Source organism: Macaca thibetana, chromosome 7 (genome assembly GCF_024542745.1).
Source record: "Macaca thibetana thibetana isolate TM-01 chromosome 7, ASM2454274v1, whole genome shotgun sequence".
In the NCBI taxonomy this organism is placed as follows: Eukaryota; Metazoa; Chordata; class Mammalia; order Primates; family Cercopithecidae; genus Macaca; species Macaca thibetana.
In genome coordinates, this window is record NC_065584.1 from 101,523,306 (window position 1) to 101,537,966 (window position 14,661).

General features: G+C 44.3%; 1 protein-coding gene across 7 annotated transcripts in view; it reads right to left on the reverse strand.

The window, feature by feature from the left end:
• Positions 1 to 14,661, reverse strand: part of ABHD2 (abhydrolase domain containing 2, acylglycerol lipase) — a 112,984-nt gene that overhangs the window by 17,577 nt on the left and 80,746 nt on the right. For all 7 annotated transcript variants that reach the window (XM_050797673.1, XM_050797669.1, XM_050797670.1 and 4 more), the window contains one exon: positions 4,983 to 5,166. In XM_050797673.1, coding sequence (XP_050653630.1) covers positions 4,983 to 5,166 — 184 coding nt within the window. The remainder of the gene's footprint in view (positions 1 to 4,982; positions 5,167 to 14,661) is intronic.

Here is a 14,661-nt window from a genome sequence, read left to right on the forward strand (position 1 = left end):
CGCCTGGCCCTTCCCTACTTTTAATGTATACATTCTGTCATGTTATATATTTTTTCTTGATTTTTTAAAATAAAAGCTGCCTTGTTCCCCACTGAGTTAGTATATTATTAATTTATTTAACTATGTCCCTACTGGACATGCAGATTATTTCTAACTTGGGCACTATAAGAGAGTAATCCTGCAGTGGGGGCAAAACCAGGACCAGCCCAACCCCCAGAGAGAGGAAGAGGGCACGATCCTAGGCAGGCTGGCCAAGCCCAGAACAGGGCTCCTGCCTTGAACAGCTGGGCCTCTGGGAGGCAGGATGGTGGAGCCTCTGGACCCAAAAGACCCAGCCAGAAGGTTCTGGGCTGTTAGCAGGTTGCCCTTCGGGGCAGAGTCAATCTGTAGACAGAGGTCATCATCTCCAGCTAGTTCAGCTTGAGAGTGTGAGCAGAAGAAAACCATGTTTGTACCATACAAGGGAGTGGGCCAAGAGTCTTTGGTACCTGCCAGGCTGGGCTTTGTTAGTTCCACTGGGGTGGAAGGATGGGGCAGAAAGATGGACTTCAGACTAGGGGAGGGAATGGCCACCTACCAAGCCCCTTTCCTCCTTATCAGAATCTTTTCCCTTTTACAGGATGTACTTTTACAAGAATGAGTTAGAGTCAAAGAGTATTTATATGGCTTCTCATTATTCTGATTAAAAAAATTAACAACAACAAAAAAACCAAAAAGCCCCAAGGCACTAAGGGCAACCATGTGGTCAGGTCGACTTCACAATCCAGTGGTGGACAAGCTGAGCTGTTTCCCAGGTTGAAGTTTGTCCACAGAGTCTCATTTAAATGCTGCAGTTTCCCCCTCTCTGTTTGGATGTGATTCAAAGTTACTGATGGCACAAAGTTACTGTATTTTATAGCTCTTCAACTATAAAATCAAATTTTAGGAAAGTCCCAGTCTCTGGGGGAACTTTACAAATGATAACATTTGCTTTTGTCATAAACTCATTTCTAGCCTGGAATTTGCCATCAAAAGCAAGAGACAATAATCCTACCATATGGCAGGAAAAGTGGTACCTGCCTCTGCCCCATGGCGGGAAGGCCTTGCTCAAAGAATGCTAGGATATTCAGGTGGCCAGGTCTTAGTGATGCTAACACATTCACTTAGCCAGGAGTATAAAGTGCCTTTAAGGAGATTTGAAACACTCCTCTGATAATTCCTCTACTGTCCTATAAGGCAGCAGTCCTGGGGACTGGCTTTTTGGAAGACAATTTGTCCACAGACCAGGGAAGGCAGGGGGCAGGGGGATAGCTTCAGGATGATTCAAGCACATTACATTTATAATGTACTTTTTTCCCTGTTATTATTACATTATAATACAGAATGAAATAATTATACAACTCACCATAACATAGAATCAGTGAGATCCCTGAGCTTATTTTCCTTCAACTAGACAGTCCCATCTGGGGATGATGGGAGACAGTGACAGATTATCAGACATTAGATTCTCATAAGGAGCGTGCAAACTAGATCCCTCACATGCGCAGTTCACAATAAGGTTCATCCTCCTATGAGAATCTAATGCCACTGCTGATTTGACAGGAGGCGGAGCTCAGGCAGTAATGTGATCAGTGGGGAGCAACAGTAAATACAGATGAAACTAAATACAGTTGAAGGTTCACCCACCACTTCCCTACTGCTTCGCCCACCGTGACCCGCCCACCGCTCACTTCCTGCTGTGTGGCCTGGTTCCTAATAGCAGTTGGGACTCCTGCTGTAAGGAGCTTCTGCCCCTGGCCTGGGCCCTGTGCTACTGTCCTCCTCACCCTCACCTCCTTCAGAAATCCCTCCTCAGGGACCCCCCACTTGACTGAGGACCTCCTCAGCACCCATACGTCTAATGTGTAATATGTTAGTAACACGTATTTGTTGCTTTGTGGCTTTGTAAATATCACTCTGTTGTCTTAAGTACTGTGAGGTCCTCATATACAGACTGACTATCTTTTACACCCAAATGGCAATAAAATAATTTTATTTTAGTTTTATTATTATTGTTAAATTCTGCAACATAGGATTGTTGAGGGCTTCCTTAGGAAAGAAGAATTTATTTTACCTGAAATCAAACCAAAAATGCTTCCCTCCCCATTTTCTTTAAGCTCCACGAGGGCAGGGAATTAGTCAGCCTTGTTCAGGGCTGTGTCCCTATGACCTAGGAGGATGTCTCACCACACAGAGTTCCCAGGCGGGTTGGCAGCTATTTATGCTGAGGGAACATGTTAAAGTCTGCTGGATACCAGGTGATTTCAGGGCATTTGTGTCCCTCCTTCAGTGGTTCAGCACATGGTAAAAGGTGAGCTAGTTTAGCAGCAACTAGACTTTGCTAACTACAGCAAGCAGGTGGCTGGCTTCTCTCTAAGCCTTCAACTGGCTCTGGCTAGACGGGAGGTGAGCTACGGGAGGAGAAGCCAGAGGGAGGGGTTCACTGAGGAAGCGGGTCTCCAGACTCAGCTAGGAGAGATTTACCAGATGCATGAACTCTTGTATGGCCCCTGCAGAGGCAGACGGGCCTTCCCGGCTCCACCTTGGTGTGACGGGAAGCACTTATGCAGCTGCCACCATCCCAGTGCTGAAAGGTGCATCGCCCTCAAGCCTTGGCAGGAAAAAAAGGTTATACTGGTTTAAAGTAAGGAACTGTGCTCCATTTATTCCACAGATCTGGTTTAAATGTTGAAGGCACCTGAGCCTCACACCAGCACACACAGGACAACGGTGTCTCTCTGACCTGATGCCAGTACCCATATGCAGGACCACATGATCTTAGCCTGGACAAGTTAGTTGTCTATGCTCCAGAGAATAAAGTTGCAACTTGCTCCTTATTGCATGAGGTTGGTGTGCCAATAGTTAGTTATGTGTACGAAGCCCTCTGAGGTCTCAAGGAAGAGGCTGCGTAGGCTATGTCTGCAAAATTTATAGCACCTCACGGATTTTAGTTTCCTAGTTTCTTGAGCCTTCTTTGCCTTAGTTCAAACACCTTAGTTTGCTGTGTCAATCATGTGCTCTTGCTGACAGCAGATGGCGCTACTGCAGCAAAATGAGATGAAGCGATTGTCATTTTAAGATTTTGTGCACTGAAGAAAAAGAAAACAAAACAAATGTCCTAGCTCTGCTCCCTTGGATCCTGGGGTAGGCCCCTTGCTCATGTCTTTCTTATCCCAGTGACTGGGCCCGACAGGACTTTGGTTAATTCTGGTTACATGTGGCTATGAGCTGGGAGTTGGATATTTCTAGTCACACCAAGATAAAGACACATGTCCTCTCAGCTGACTCCCCAGTGTCCAGAGAAGTGAAGAAAAAGATTCCTGGTAGGAGGATGGGGGACTAGCCTGGTCCTGGAACGGGACAGCTGGAGAGACCACTGAGATCACTAACCCCAGGGACTGCTAAACGTGATTAAACATCAAAAGTCAGCTATGAAATGTATCCAAAATGCAGATTTCTGAGGTCCCATGCCTCCAACTTCATGAATCAAAATCTCCAAGGGTGGGGCCCAAGAAACAGAATTTCTTTTTAACATGATCCTCCAAGTGATTCCTTATGAAGTGAGGCAGTTCACTAGTTCATTGGACCAGTCTTTGTAATCTGCTGATCAAACCCACCTCCTTCATTTTACAGTGAATGACGATGATGACAATAATGAAAATGAACAGTGGCTTACGTCCTGTGGGCTGGGCACTGTTCTAAGCACTCCATATGCATCAACTCATCTAACTTTCAGTGGTGCTATGAGGTAGGTACTGCTTATTATCATCATCCCCATATTGCCAGCAAGGAAAAACAGAACCCAGACCTTGGCCCTGGGACTCAGGAAGGGTTTCATCAGAGATGTTTCTCATGTCTATTGTGGGTACATTTATAGATCATCTTTTTCAGCCAGCTTTAAGCCTCATAGGGAGAGGCTGAATCCTGGGCCCATATGTACCTTTTGGGTGTGCTGGCTTTAAATTCCAGTAATATGTATTTTTAGAAATAATATAGATAGCCTCTATCCATCAGAAAGTAGCAAGGTATGTTTAAACTGCAGCATGAGATATACAGGTGAGGCAAAAAGAAAAGATTCTTTGAATAACGATAAGGACTGTTTGGCATTAGACTGGATCAACAGGGAGGTGTTTTTAAACTTTCCCGTGTGTTTCAAATTTTTTCAGAAGATTTTTAATAACTGGTTATACTCATTTGTAATACAAAAGACACCATGAAGAGTACAGAAAAAAATATGAATGTATTTGAAGAGCCTAGAGAGATGTGTGTGTATAGTGTGTGTGTGTGTGAACACGTGAGTGTGGTGACTCGAGAGAGACCTGGGACACCAGTGATCTTGAGGGGAATCAGGGCAGATGACCACGCCCTCCTAGGACTCATCCTGTGGGGTATCTACTGGCAAGAGACTAAGGGCTGGGAGAAAGCTTGACCCAGTAGATCAACTCCTTTGTGATGATGCCTAGGATGCCTAAGAGAGATGAATACATAAAGGTAAGGACACTGATTAAACGATTTTTACAGATCCCTCCCAGATGTCATCTGAGACTCAGCTCTTGCAGGAAGGAGGGATCTGGGATCCTAATGCCCAGCTTTCAGATCCCAGCTTGCCAGTCTCCTGTGCTCTTTCATTAACCCACGTTTCTATAAAAACTCCTGAAGCCTGAACAAATTAAGTCACCTGACAGAGATTCCCTAGGGAGACAGCAACTATCAAAGGGTGTTTTGACTTCTCCAATTACAGATCTGATCCCAAAATGCAGCTGCATATCCCAGGCTTAAGGGGTCTGATGGGACAACTCCAATGTGTGATACGCAAACAAAACAAGGTGAGTCCAAGACTCAGAAACTTCTACTCAGTTGGCCACAGTGTTCCCCGGTCTTCACAGAACAGTGTGTTGTGCGTTGGGGCATCTCCATAAATAAGGGCTAACTGAAGGTCCTGATGGAAGGCGGAGATGACTCACCTCAGTGCACTGTACCCCTGGCACACACTGACGCAGCACAGGACCTTCTCTTGGTTTGCCTGAGTCTCCCCCAAGTATTTGCACACGATGTTACCACCCAGGCTGAAGCCCACGACGACCAGCTGGGTCAGGGGATATGTCTTCTTGATGTAGTTCACCATGGCTCCAAATTCCCACGTGCAGCCTGTGGGCAAAAGGGTGAGGTTGCTCAATCATTTCAGGTGCATTGTATATGGAGAAAATGCAAGCTGGAACGTTACTAAATGGGTGCCAGTACACTAAAAGAGAGAGAAGTATGTATATATATATGTGTGTGTGTGTGTGTGTGTGTGTGGATGTGTGTGGAGAGAGAGACAGACAGACACTGCTCTTTGGCTATCCAGAGAGACGTTCCCAGATGCCCCTTGGGATAAGAGGAAACAGGGCCTCAGCAGTGCCCAAGAGTGGAGGTACCATGTATCAAATGTACAATGCTTCTTAAAAAGTAGGTCACAAGAACCTTGTCTAGATGTTCATGAATATCAAAGCAGATTTCAGGGTGTGCATGAGCACATATGCTCATACACAGACCTAAATAAAAGCTAGGCCTGCCTGGGCAAAATGGTGAGACCCCATCTCTACACACTACAGGTGTGTCCCTGTAGTCCCTGCTACTTAGGAGGCTGAGGCAAGAGGATCCCGTCGGCGAGGCAGAGGCTACAGTGAGCCAAGATCACATCACTGCATTCCAGCCTGGGTGACAGAGTGAGACCCTGTTTCAAAAAAATAAAATAAAATAAAATAAGGTAAATAAATAAATAAATGCAAGAGCAAAATCCTTTAAGATTAGCTTCCTAGGCTACAAATTGGAATGCTATACCCATGTGTTTGATGATGATTCATGGTGTTAAGAAAAGTAGCAAGTGGATGTTATTTACAGGATCTTCTTGACAGACTTGGAAAGGAGAGGAAAGAGAAACTTCAGTCCAGAGGGACTGCCAGGATGCTCTGTAGGATTAGGGTAAAACGTTCTTGGTGACGTAGGGACAGGGTGTCAAGGGAGGCAGGCTCATTCAAAAATACACAGAGGAGACCTCTGAACAGAGAGGGTGTTTGGGCCTTGTTTGCCCAGGAGGTATGATCTCAGCTGGTGTCCCCTTGGGAAGTTACTGAAGCCATGTTATGTCTCAGCAGCTTTGCTAAGAGGAGGAGGTGAATGGCCATATTACAAGTGAAGGGATTCATCACATCCTTCTAAGGCCCAACCCCAAACTCTTTAGGGAGCCGATTTAAAATCTAACAGGGAAAGTTAGGGATGTCTACACAAAGCATATACAAAATACACTGGCATGAGAAGAGTACGGATTTACAATGGAAACGGGAGTTGTTGACTTTGGCACCAGCTCAGAGGTTTTGGCATTCTTAATAGAGTTGAACAGAGCTCCTTCCCTAGTCATCAAGCCATGGGGGAAACTATCTTTTGAGCCTGGGGTAAATTCCCCTTATATCTGCCTTCCTTTTGTAGTAGGATGTAGCCTAAGCCAGGCCGGCACAACCCCATGCAGTTCTTAAGCTGCAGTATGCATAGAATCACTTGGAGAGGGTGTTAGAAATGAGCATTCCTGGGCCTAAACTCCAGAGAAGCTGATTCTGTAAGAAGGGGGCCAAGCCCAGGAATCTACACCAAATTTGTTTTTGAGTAGGTAATTCATGCCCATGGTAGAAAATTCAAATGCTGTAAAAGATGGAGTGAAAGGTACGTTTCCTATATTCTTTTTAAAAATACCAGTGGTAACATACACATTGTTTGGTGCCTCATTTTTGCCCTTTACAATATGTCTTGCAATATTATGCATCAATACACTTGAAACTGCCCTATTCTTTTTTATTTTTAATGGGGAATAACATACATACAGGAAAATGCATAATCCATGAAGTTTTACACATTTACACCCACATAAGCATAGCCCAGATGAAGACGCAGAATATTTCTGACACCCCTGGAGGCCTCCTCATGCCTCCTCCCAGACAATATCCCCTTTACTTTTGACTAATAATCATCATCTGGAAGTGCTGGGGGCTTAGAAGGAGCTTAAGCAAAAAATGCTTAAAACTAAGGGAAAAACCGGGCCAAGAGCTACTTCCTCCCAAACAGCAGGACCCAGGCACCACCTCCGAGAAGGCAGCCCATCTCCCTCTCCAGTGAGATAGCAGAGGATCAAGTTGCCTATTTTTCTCCCTCTCACACTCAGCAAAGGCTGGGGCAGTTTGCAGGCCTTCAATAAAGAGTTGCTGAATTGAGTGGATTCTGATGACAAGGCCTCTGAATGGGCCCTGAGGACAGGGAAGAAACAAAAAGTGGTCTGGAGGGAACTTTGAACTCTTAACTTTGGAATGTGCAATGCCAGACTGTTGTCCCCACCGAAGTCAGATTCATTCAAGTTTCTTTTTGTTTGTCTGTTTGTTTTTGAGACAAAGTCTCACTGTCACCCAGGCTGGAGGGCAGTGGCATAATCTCAGCTCACTACAACCTCTGCCTCTGGGGTTCAAGCGATCCGCCTGCCTTAGCCCCCCGAGTAGCTGGGGTTACAGGCGTGTGCCACCATGTCTGGCTAATTTTTGTATTTTTAGTAGAGATGGGGTTTTGTCTTGTTGGCCAGGCTGGTCTTGAACTCCTGATCTCAGGTGATCTGCCTGCCTTGGTCTCCCAAAGTGCTGGGATTACAGGCTTCAGCCACTGCGTCCGGCCAAGTTTCTCTTTTTAAGAAGGTAGCAATGGAAGGAATATTATGCCTCCAGGTAATGCTGGATTTCAAAATGAAGCTGTGATGTAAAAAAGGGGATGTGCAAACAAACAGCTGAGATCACAATGAGCAATTAGCTGATATCAGCTTCTACACCATGCAACAAACAAAAAATTCAGAAATCCCATTGGAGACATTGTTCACCTCCCTTGGTAACAGGCACTGAAAACTGAGCCTTAAAGGAACAGCCTGGCCTCACGGCTAAGTGAAAAGGCTCTGTGGCCAGACTGCTTGGGCCTACCACTGAGTAGCCCCAAATATTCTCAACTTCTCTTTGATGACAAGTAACCCCTGTATACAGGGAAAATCTACAGCTTCCAGGCACCTTCCTGGAGGCTTAGAACCCGCAGGAATAGGATGAGGCCTGGGAATGGGAACTTTCAACAAACAGCCCAGACAATTTTTATAAGGAGGAAACTGCAAAATATTGTTACCATGGGTAAGTTACCAAACTCTCCTAGGTCTGTTTCATCATCTGTAAAATGGAGGTAATAATTGTAAAGACCTCACAGAGTTGTCTAGAGATCTGAATAAAGTGATATACATAAACAGCTTAGATCAGGGTCCAGAGCATAATAAGCATTCAATGTTAACGGCTATAACTTACTCTGATTATTTTTTCTTTTAAAAAAATGTAAGTGTACCCATGTTTATAGCAGCATTATTCACAAGAACCAAAAAGTGGGGCCAACCCAAGTGTGCCTTGATGGATGAATGGACAAGTGCAATGTGGTATATGTGTACAATGCAACATTATTCAGCTTTAAAAGGGAAGGACATCCCGTCACATGCTACAGCATGGAAGAACCTTGAGGACATTATGCTAAGTGAAGTAAACCACTCACAAAAGGACAAATACTGTAGGATCCTACTTATGTGACATATCTGGACTAGTAAAATTTATAGATGGAAAATAGAATGGTGGTTGCCAGAGGCTAGGGAGAGGGGATAGGGAGTTATTGTTTAATGGGTGTAGTTTTAGTTTTGCAAGATGAAAAAATTCTGGAAATTGGCTGCAAAACAATATACTTAACATTACTGAACTGTAAACTTAAAAATGGTTAGGATGAAATATTATCATGTACATTTTATCACAATTTTAAAAATAGTTAAACAAGAATGTAGCTTATCTAAAATTTAGGGTTTTCTCTAAAGCAGTGTTCTTCAACCTGATTGTACATTAGAATCACCTGGGGATTTTTTTTTTTTAAAGCAGGAAAAATATTTATTATAGGGTATTAAATGGCCTACTGAATCGAGAGAGTTAAAGAAATAGCCTCAAAGCCAAACACCTGGGGAGCTTCTAAAACAACCATACTAATGCCTGGGTCTTCCCCAGCTTAATTAAATCAGAATGTCTGGGGGTGGGATCTGGCCATGGGTGTTCTTCTACAAGATCCTCAGGTGCAACCTCTGTGGCTGTGGAGCACTCCTCTAAGGAACAAGGCTCTCTCCATCTCAGACCAATATGAGAAAGCATTTTTTTGAAGCACTCTCTCATCTGTTTCTGGGCCACCCCTTTTCAGACTCCCTTTCCTTTCTACTTGCAGTAAACAACCTTCACAGATGGGGGCGCTGCTTAGCTTTTCGGAAGCTTAGCCTGGTAGCAGTTTTCCAAACAATTCCCCAAAGCAAGGTTTCCACAGGTAGCACATCCCCGTTCAACACAATCAGGCGCTTCCTGTAGATCCACTAATACCTAACAAAAACAAAATTTAAATCCCTTTAAATATATATAATTGCTTTCTGGTAATCTTTCTTGTAAAGAGTGAATTGGAAAAGCTGCACGGAGGTTATATATTACTGCAAGAATGACGTTCTAGATCAGTGGTTCTCAAAGTGTGGCCCCGAGCAAGTAGCATCAGCATTGCCTGGGAACCGGTTCAAATGCACATTCCAAGCCCACTGAATCAAAAACTCAAGCGGGTGATGCCTAAACAGAGGGCTTGCTAAAATGAGCTTGCAGGACCTCACCTCCAGAGATTCTGATTCCACTGGTCTGGGTGGGCTGACAATATGCATTTCTAACAAGTTCTCAGGTGATGCTGACGTTGGTCCAGAGACCGTACTTTGAGAATCATTGTCCTAGTCGACAGAAAAGCTGGATGAAATCTTTAATTTTCTACCTTTTTTTTTTCTTTGGAGACGAAGTTTTGCTCTTGTTGCCCAGGCTGGAGTGCAATGGCGCAATCTCAGCTCACTGCAACCTCTGCCTCCTGGGTTCAAGCGATTCTCCTGCCTCAGTCTCCCGAGGAGCTGGGATTACAGGCGCCCGCCACCATGCTGGGCTAATTTTCGTATTCTTAGTAGAGACGGGGTTTCACCAGGTTGGCCAGGCTGGTCTAAAACTCCTGACCTCATGATCCACCCACCTCGGCCTCCCAAAGTGCTGGGATTACAGGCGAGAGCCATCGCGCCCAGCCTCTTTTGTCTTTTAAAAGTGCAGCTCGGGCCGGGCGCGGTGGCTCACGCCTGTAATCCCAGCACTTTGGGAGGCCGAGGCGGGCGGATCACAAGGTCAGGAGATCGAGACCACGGTGAAACCCCGTCTCTACTAAAAATACAAAAAATTAGTCGGGCGCGGTGGCGGGCGCCTGTAGTCCCAGCTACTCAGGAGGCTGAGGCAGGAGAATGGCGTAAACCCAGGAGGCGGAGCTTGCAGTGAGCCGAGATCGCGCCACTGCACTCCAGCCTGGGCGACAGAGCGAGACTCCGTCTCAAAAAATAAAATAAAATAAAATAAAAGTGCAGCTCGAAAAGATGCTTCATGTCACTCATTGTTAAATAAATGCAAGTTAAAATGACACTTAGAAATCATTTTCCACTGCCCACATCAGAAAAGATGAAGTCTGCCAATACCCAGGACTGGAAGGAGTATGGGTAGCAGGACCTCTGGTCCATCCACTGATGAGGGAGTACACATTGCTATAGGCCTTGGAAGGCAATGCGGTAACATCTGTTAATGTTTTCTAAAGCACAAACCTTTGGTCTAGTAATTCTGCCTGTGGGGACTTTATACTGCATATGTATGTAAACAAGTACATGCAAGAATGTTCACTGCAGCATTTTGCTGTTTGTAGCAGCAAAGGTTTGGAAACAACCTAAATTTCCATTAGTAGAGGAGTGGTTAAATGAAGCACTACACTGCTGGGAAAAAGGATGAATCTGGCCAGGCACGGTGGCTCATGCTTGTAATCCCAGCATTTTGGAAGGCTGAGGCGGGTGGATCATTTGAGGTCAGGAGTTCAAGACCAGCCTGGCCAACATGGTGAAAACCTCTCTACTAAAAATACAAAAATTATCCAGGCAGTGGTGACACGCGCCTGTAGTCCCAGCTACTTGGGAGGCTGGGGCGGGAGAATCACTTGAGCCTGGGAAGCGGAGGTTGCAGTGAGCCAAGATCACGCCACTGCACTCCAGTCTGGGTGACAGAGTGAGAACCTGTCTCCAAAAAAAAAGAATGAATCTGATCTGACATGGAATGGCTCTGAGCCATCTTAAGGGACAAAAACAAGGGGCAAAACAGTGGGGCTGGCACCCTCTCCTGTGTTTGCTTGGGCTTTAAGGGATTACATACACACATATCTGATTGAATATTCACTGGAAAATTGTAGCAGACATTGATTTCCTGGGAAGGAAAACTGGGGGTTTAGGGTAGGAAAGAGATCTAGTTTCACTCATTGTATGTAGCCTTTGGCACAGTTTAACTGTTTTTCTCATGTGTATTAATTTCTTTTAAAATATGAATCTAGCCAGTTTTAAAATCTAGCAAAAAATAAGGAGAAAAAAAGATGTTTAAATTTCCTTAGGCCAGTTTTGACTACGCTAAAGACACCCAACATATCACTCATGCTGGAGAATGGTTTGTGCTGGGGACATTATTTGCCTGCATAAGAAATAGTACTGAGAAACATATTTTAAATTGTTACTAAGTATTTACTTCTCCACCACTTCCTAAGTTTTCTGCCTAATTTTTTCATCTCTTGGCTAATTATATCTTTATGTTTTGTTCTAACATTGAATGAGCCTCTATTAGATTATAAGCTTCATGAAGCAAAGATATTCTTGCTCTTGTTCACCACTGTATCTGTGAGGCCAGATACTTGGTGGGCACTTAATCAGTGTTACCTAAATGAATGGATGAAAGAACAGATGTACAACGTTCAGCCTCTCTGCTAGGAACTTAAACACAGACAAGGAAGCAGATTTAAAGACATGAAATGCCTTGTCCACCCTCACATAATGAGTAGGACCGTGTCTACTCATGACTGTGTCTACTCTAAGTCCAATACTGGACTTTGGACCATGTCAACCCCAAAGCCCAAGCCCCTTGCCTTATATCACAAATCTACTTAGGTAATAGTACTGCAGAGATTTATGCTTCAATTATTAAACATCTTACTTCCACCCCACCATTTGATTCCTTTTATTATTTTTATTTTTATTTTTTTGAGACAGGGTATATCACTCTGTCTCCCTAGGCTGGAGTACAGTGGCATGATTATGGCTCACTGCAGCCTTGACCTCCCCAAGCTCAAGGTGTCCTCCCACCTCAGCCTCTTGAGTAGCTGGCACTACAGGCACATGCCACAAAACCCAGCTAATTTCTGATTTTTTGTAGAGATGGGGGAACTTGCCTGGGAAGTTCCACTATGTTGCCTACGCTGGTCTCGAACTTCTGAGCTCAAGTGAACTGCCCTCCTTGGCTTCCTTTCCCATAGTGCTGGAATTACAGGTGTGAGCCACTGCATCCAGCTTTGATTCCTTGTAGATACATCTATCATTACTCAGGTTTGAGACTAATTATTTGAGACCTAGAGCAGATGTTCAGATGTCATTGGGACAGTTACAAAACTCAGATTTGCTATACTACTGAGGAGCAATTACAGCTAATTATGTAGGCGCTTTGGGAGCCTCAGTTTAATTAAATCCAAACACATCTGATCTGGATAAAGGGCCAGCCCTGCCTGATATCAGACACACTGTTGGATGTTCTGTGAAGAGATGCCACCTCTCCCATGCAAGGGAAGGGCAAAGACATGGTGCCCAGCTCCAGGATCAGCCTTCTGGAAGGTCCTGGGATCTCCCCTGATGTCACTTATCAAACACCTTTAGTGCCTGGGAGCCTCTCCCTGGCCTGTTATTACTAACAGCTACATTAATCTGTTTCAAAATGAGGTTCTATGCATTTAATTCATATGGGATTAGCACTAGGTAACTATATAATCTTGAACCTTTTTAAAGACAAGATGAAACCTGAAACACTAGCTGGGTCTTAGACAGATGAGTGTTACAGGGCCATTTTGGAAAGGCAACCTGCTGGGAACAGGAAAGACCCCTTACCTTTTTCTCAAGTCCCTACACCTAAAGAAAGACAAGGCAAAGGCTGCCTGAAAGCTACTATTTCAACAGCCACTTCCCCAAATGACACTAGCATGACTAAATAGGCTAAAATACAGGGACCCAAGACTTGGTGTTCCTTGTGGATGGAGAGTCTGAGTCATCTCTGTATGTTCCATGCCAGGCATGGGCCTGGCATCTGTGGGTGTGCCACAAAATGTCAGGTGGATAAGAAGGAAGTTTGAATCATTTGGAATGAAGGCATGCAGTACTGGCCAACATGAGTATGCAGGGGACATTAAAGAGGTACTTGAATATCTTTCCCACTAAGTTTAGCCTAAGAGAAAAATATAGTTAGGCTAACAACATGGCTCGCTGACAGGTGGGCGGTTAGGGACCTAGCAGCCCCTGTCACTTCCATAGTAAAAGTATGTGAGTCATTTTTTAAAGTCAAAGGGAAACTATTGTAAAGCTGAGTCATCCAGGAATACAATAGCTGTAGAAATAAAGTTAGGGCGCCTCTGTGCTATCAAATTAGTTGACCTTGTCCTTATCTCCGAAACAAGGATTTTAAAAAAATGAGTGTTTTCAGCTTTGTTTCCCCAGGTGTAGGATGCCTAAAACTAAAACTGCCCTCTTATGGCTAAAGGTTTAAGTATTTAGATATCATCCTGAAAGTGCAGAACTCATCGCTGCTTGGCCACTGTTCTGCTTTGGATATGACTCCCTGACACACTTCCTGCAGCTTCTGGCCCCTGGCTCTCAGCAGACGATCCTGACAGGTGTTTTACTACGATGTCTGAGCTTCTGCAAACTCACTACCTTCACTTTCACATTCTTTCTCTCCCTTCACCCATCTCTTCCTCCTCCCTTCCCATTGTGCCCTTCTGCCATTATAAAACTCAACTGTTTAATGTAGAGGCAACACAATTCATAACTATGAATATAATCCAAAATTGAGTCTACAGCAATGAAAATGGTAGACATGAGAAGCTTATCGAAACACCTATGTTTATGATCTAATAGAAGACTGTAAGATATTAAGCAGTAAAAACACAATAGAAGTTCCTTAAAAATAAGTTCCTTAAAAATCACTGCCTGAAACTCTTACAGTGAGATGTCTTGGATTGTGGGTGATCTCTACAGCATGCTAAAGGTAGGTAACCCTATATCCTAGTCTCTCCAAGAGGGTCCTGGAATTTGTTGTTTGGATGCAGTTATTAATAAAGTTATTAATTATCATTATAAAGTTATTAATAAAGTCCCTTTTCAAAAGTGTCTCTATTGGAATGTGAAATTATATGGAGGAGGGCCTCCCTCCCTTCTAAGACTGAAGGCCCGTCCTCTAAGCAAGACCAAGTTTTCTGACCTTAGCTTGAGGTTCCGAAAGATTGTTTGTATGTATATTTGTTTGTTTTAAGTGATAGGGTCTCACTCTGTAGCTCAGGCTGTGCAGTGACATGATCACAGCTCAGTGCAGCCTTGAACTCCTGGGCACAGCTTCTGGAGTAGCCGGGACTACAGACATGAGCCACCATGTGCAGCTGATTTATTTT